The sequence below is a fragment of the Wolffia australiana genome, chromosome 19 (assembly GCF_029677425.1).
Source record: "Wolffia australiana isolate 7733 chromosome 19, ASM2967742v1".
NCBI classification, from domain to species: domain Eukaryota; kingdom Viridiplantae; phylum Streptophyta; class Magnoliopsida; order Alismatales; family Araceae; genus Wolffia; species Wolffia australiana.
In genome coordinates this window covers 1,262,268-1,263,486 of record NC_135853.1, presented here as the reverse complement: position 1 = coordinate 1,263,486, position 1,219 = coordinate 1,262,268, and the positions used below count along the sequence as shown (strand labels likewise).

General features: G+C 50.0%; 1 protein-coding gene across 1 annotated transcript; it reads right to left on the bottom strand.

Annotated features, from left to right (window-relative positions):
* Window positions 1-368: 368 nt before the first annotated feature.
* On the bottom strand, window positions 369-1,005 carry LOC144715666 (small ribosomal subunit protein eS17-like). The gene has a single exon (XM_078590624.1). It carries the CDS (start codon window positions 885-887, stop codon window positions 462-464), a length of 426 nt encoding a protein of 141 aa, XP_078446750.1. The 5' UTR covers window positions 888-1,005; the 3' UTR covers window positions 369-461.
* Window positions 1,006-1,219: the final 214 nt, after the last annotated feature.

Genomic DNA, 1,219 nt, shown 5'->3' with positions numbered 1-1,219 from the left:
TTACTCAAGGAACCAAATCCTAATCTCGTCTCTTCATCCTCGACACTGATTACAAGATCCTAAACTGCAACTAGATTAAACTCACACATAGTAATAACAAGACAGCCTCAAGCACGTCTGTCTTTCTAATCTACTAGTCTACGCCACGAGACCACTCAACTAAGAACAACATCTGTAAGCTACCCGGATTAGCCAGAGCAGATGACCCTCCGAAACTTAAATAAAAAAGGTAACAAAAGTTTCTTTAAATCCCATCACGCAACACACTGACTGAGAAATCCAGCCAATCCAATTGCCTACCAGGAAACTATCTCCCTGTGATTTCTATCAAAAGAGCCGTTCTCAACGGCTATTCAGCAAAGCAAGAATGGAGAAGAAAGTTGAATAGAACAAAGCAAAGAGGCGATAGTCTAACTCAACAGGAAATCAAGGAATGGAGAACAAAACAAGAAGCGAGAAAATCAGTACCTGGGTCGGGCGCCAAACCCGGGGCGAGCGGCGAATCCGGGGGCGGGGGAGGAGTCGGCCTGCTTGACGACGCCGGGTAGATCGGCCATGCCGAGCGCGGCGAGCATCTCGATAGTCTCCTTGTCGACCTCGATGCCGTCGGTTTTAATGGCCGATACATCGGGGACGAAGTCCATCCGGCGTTCTCTCTCCTCTTCCTGCAGTTTGAGGGAAATCCCGCGTACCGGCCCGCGCTGGATGCGCTTCATCAGGTGGGTGGAGAAGCCCGCGATCTTGTTGCGGAGCCGCTTCGAGGGGATGATCGCCACCTCCTCCAAAATCTTCTTGTTCGTGTGGAAATCGAGCGTCATCCGCGAGTAGTACCGCTCGATCACCTGCCTCGACGACTTCTTCACCGTCTTCGTCCGCACTCGCCCCATCTCCTCTTCGTCTTCTTCTTCCCTGAAAATGCAATTCCACAAGATCGACCGATCGATCGATCCTCACCTCGCTGCCTTGCTATGTCAAGAACAGTCGACGGCGGCGGCTTAGCCGTAGTCTTTTACACTCGTTAGGGCAACCCCCAGCGCAGATGTTGTGGGTTGCGGGCTTAATGGGCTAAGCCCAGTTTGAGTGTCATTATCCGGCCCCATTGGTTGGAAATAGTTGATGCAGTTTTACTAGGGATTTGATTTCTCTATCTCTATTTATTTTTCTTATTTGATTAGTTCCTCCTGACACAAATCTCAAATATGCGGGGTTAGGTGAGCGC